This window comes from Suricata suricatta, chromosome 3 (genome assembly GCF_006229205.1).
Source record: "Suricata suricatta isolate VVHF042 chromosome 3, meerkat_22Aug2017_6uvM2_HiC, whole genome shotgun sequence".
NCBI lineage: Eukaryota > Metazoa > Chordata > Mammalia > Carnivora > Herpestidae > Suricata > Suricata suricatta.
Genome location: NC_043702.1, coordinates 7,635,513 through 7,638,235, shown reverse-complemented (window position 1 = coordinate 7,638,235; position 2,723 = coordinate 7,635,513). Strand labels below are relative to the sequence as shown.

Sequence of the window (2,723 nt, the reverse complement as noted above, 5' to 3'; positions counted from 1 at the left end):
GGGGGGGGGGGGGGGGGGGGGGCTCGGGGGGGGGGCGACTGGGCAAGGGAGGTGGAATCTTGCTGCAGTGAGGGAAGGAGGAACACCACCATCTTCTGAGGCCTGGCACTCTCTCCCTCCAAATTCTTCATAAATAAAACTTCACAGTAATAGAGGAATGTCCAACTCCAGGGCCAAACCAGCTTGTTTCCGGCCGGGGAGCCAGGCCTCGGTGGGACCGCATGGGGCCCTTGGCTGCTGGGCAGCACGGTGACCGTGGAGGGGAGGTTGGTGGCCGGAGCACTGCTCTCTGGCCCTGTGCCGGGGGTGTGTGGGGGGCTGCAGCCCGTCCAGAGGTTCCGAGGATTGCTGAGGTAGTCAGAGCGGCCAGCCGCGCGTCCAGACAGGGGCGGATGGAGTGTCATAGGGACCGGGCCAGGACTGAGGCCACCTGGGAGCGAGCAGACACCGAGCGGCAATGCCTGGTGAGTCTGGGGGCAGGGGTGGCGCTGAGGGCCTTCTGAGGTTCCATCTCCTGGAGACCCGGGGGCCAGGACTGTGAATCGGGTGGTGGTGGGGGGCCTGTGAGCCTGCACAGGGCGGAGCTTCTCCTGAAGGGGCAGCTTGCGGGGACACTGAGGCATTTCATGGGAGAACCAGAACCTTCTCTGTGAAGGCAGGAGGGCTGCCACAGGCCCATCTGAGGCCGGGCCTCACCCGCATGCACCTGAGCACAGGGTTCCTACGGAGGCCACCAGGGCCTCCACCAGGTCACAGAGAATGGAGCTGGGAACCCAGGTCGGGGGGTGACCTGTGGTGGGTGGCCTCACTTCCAAGGTGATCCTTGAACTGTCTGGGAGGTTCCAAATGGTCCTGGGCCTCCGCTCCACTTTCTGGGGAATCTCTGTGCAGGGAGGCCCCCCTTCCGGCTACCTGCACCCCATCCCACCTGGGGGCACATGCGGCCCCCACCCTCCACCACCCTGCGGGGGACCGCGGTCCGCATCCTGGCTCTGTGGCTCCAGCCCCATGACTCCCAGGGCTCAGGAGCCCCGGCGGCGCCCGGGCCGGGCTCAGAGCACCTGGAGCCTGCGGGCGCAGGTGAGGTTGCCGTGCACCAGCCCCCACATGGCCAGCAGCTCGGCCGGCAGCACCTTGTGCACCACGAGCATGGAGCGGAAAAAACAGGGCTCCTTGTTCATGCGGCTGTTGCGGTTCCGGGAGATGCCGAACGTCTTGAAGCCCTCGTGGGCCGTGGGCTGCACGCCCAGCACCTCCAGACACATGCCCAGGAAGACGTCGTCAATGGGGTACAGCTCCAGGGTGTCGCAGGCGTGGCGCAGGCGGCGGGCCAGGCGGCCCGTCATGAGGAAGCCCCCGCCGCCCGCGTACGGCGGGTAGCTGGCCTTGCCGTACAGGGCGCCCGGGATGTAGTACTTGTTGTCCTTCTTGCGGATCGGCCTGGCGTGCTGCAGGACGTCGCCCACCAGCAGGTCCTCCTGGGGCTGCCGGTCAGCCAGGAACTCGAGCAGGTTGGTGGGGCTGACGAAGACATCGTCGTCGCCCTTGAAGATGAAGTGCGCCTGGGGGCAGTAGATGTCGAACCACTTGAGGAAGTGGATCTCCTTGAGGGTCAGGTTGAAGAAGCTGTCGAGGAAGTCCCACTGCAGGATGTCGCCGTAGAGGCGGTCCTCGTAGGTCAGCAGCTGCTGGTAGTGGGCCCGCTCCTCCTGCTTGGAGGCCGTGCCCAGCAGGAAGAGGGTGCGCACGGCGCCGCGGCCCGGGCCCGCCACCCCCTGCTCCCGGCCCCAGGTCTGGCGGATGGCCTCGCGGCGGTCGTGCTGCGTGATGACCGACTTGACCACCACCAGCAGGTAGACGTCCCCGTGGCACTTCTCCGGGTGGTTCAGCAGCATGGGGAAGTACCGGCAGTGGCGATAGGACAGGAACTGCCGGAAGTGCGGCTCCAGGCCCTGGAACCAGGGCTGGTGGGTCAAGTTGATATTGGCCGAGCAGTTGGTGGCGTTGACGTCCCAAGTCTGGGGCCCTCGTGAGGCCACGGGCGTGGGGGCGACCGCATCCTTCGGGTTCCTCCAGAAACTGTTGGGGTTCACCAGGCGTCCGCTTGGTTTCTGCGCCTTTTGTGGCTCTAGGGTGGGGGGCGGGGGCGCCTGCAGAAACTGGCTGGGAGTCAGGCTGCGCTGGAATACCGTTACGGCCACGAGCAGGGCCAGGGACAGGCACACACTCTTGTAGACAGTTTTCTTCCTGGGGGTGAGGGGATGGAGGGTGGCACAGAGGAGAGAGGAGAGCGTGAGTGCCCTGTGCCCTGTGACTTTGCCCAGCAGCTTTGTTCGGAGCTGCAGTCCCAGATGGGCAAGTGCAGCCTGGACACCGACTTGGGCCCTGCAGCCCTTGGGCGGTCAGAGGAGGGTCCTGCGCTCTGTGCCACCCTTCCCTCCCTCCCTCTTCCAGGACCGGGGAAACCTTGACACACAGTTTAAACACCGACACACAGTTTAAACACCGGCACTGCAGAGTCAGGCTGCTGTCCCCCTTGGGAGGGTCGAGTCCCGGGTCACACCCCCTACTCCAGCGCCTGGAGTGACCCAGTCTTCCTCCTGCCCCATACACGGAACCCTTGGGATTCCATGGGAAAACGTGGCTCCAGGGGGGACTCAGCATTCACTTGCCCTGGGTGCCTGAACCTTCAACTAGTCAGGCATGAGGGCCACCCCCAACTT

The 2,723-nt window shown here is 65.4% G+C and overlaps 1 protein-coding gene across 1 annotated transcript in view; it reads right to left on the bottom strand.

The window, feature by feature from the left end:
* Positions 1-15: 15 nt before the first annotated feature.
* Positions 16-2,723, bottom strand: part of B3GNT7 (UDP-GlcNAc:betaGal beta-1,3-N-acetylglucosaminyltransferase 7) — a 4,213-nt gene continuing 1,505 nt past the window's right edge. The window contains exon 2 of the mRNA XM_029932869.1: positions 16-2,385. Within this exon, the coding sequence (XP_029788729.1) occupies positions 1,053-2,385 (1,333 nt within the window). The 3' untranslated portion in view covers positions 16-1,052. The remainder of the gene's footprint in view (positions 2,386-2,723) is intronic.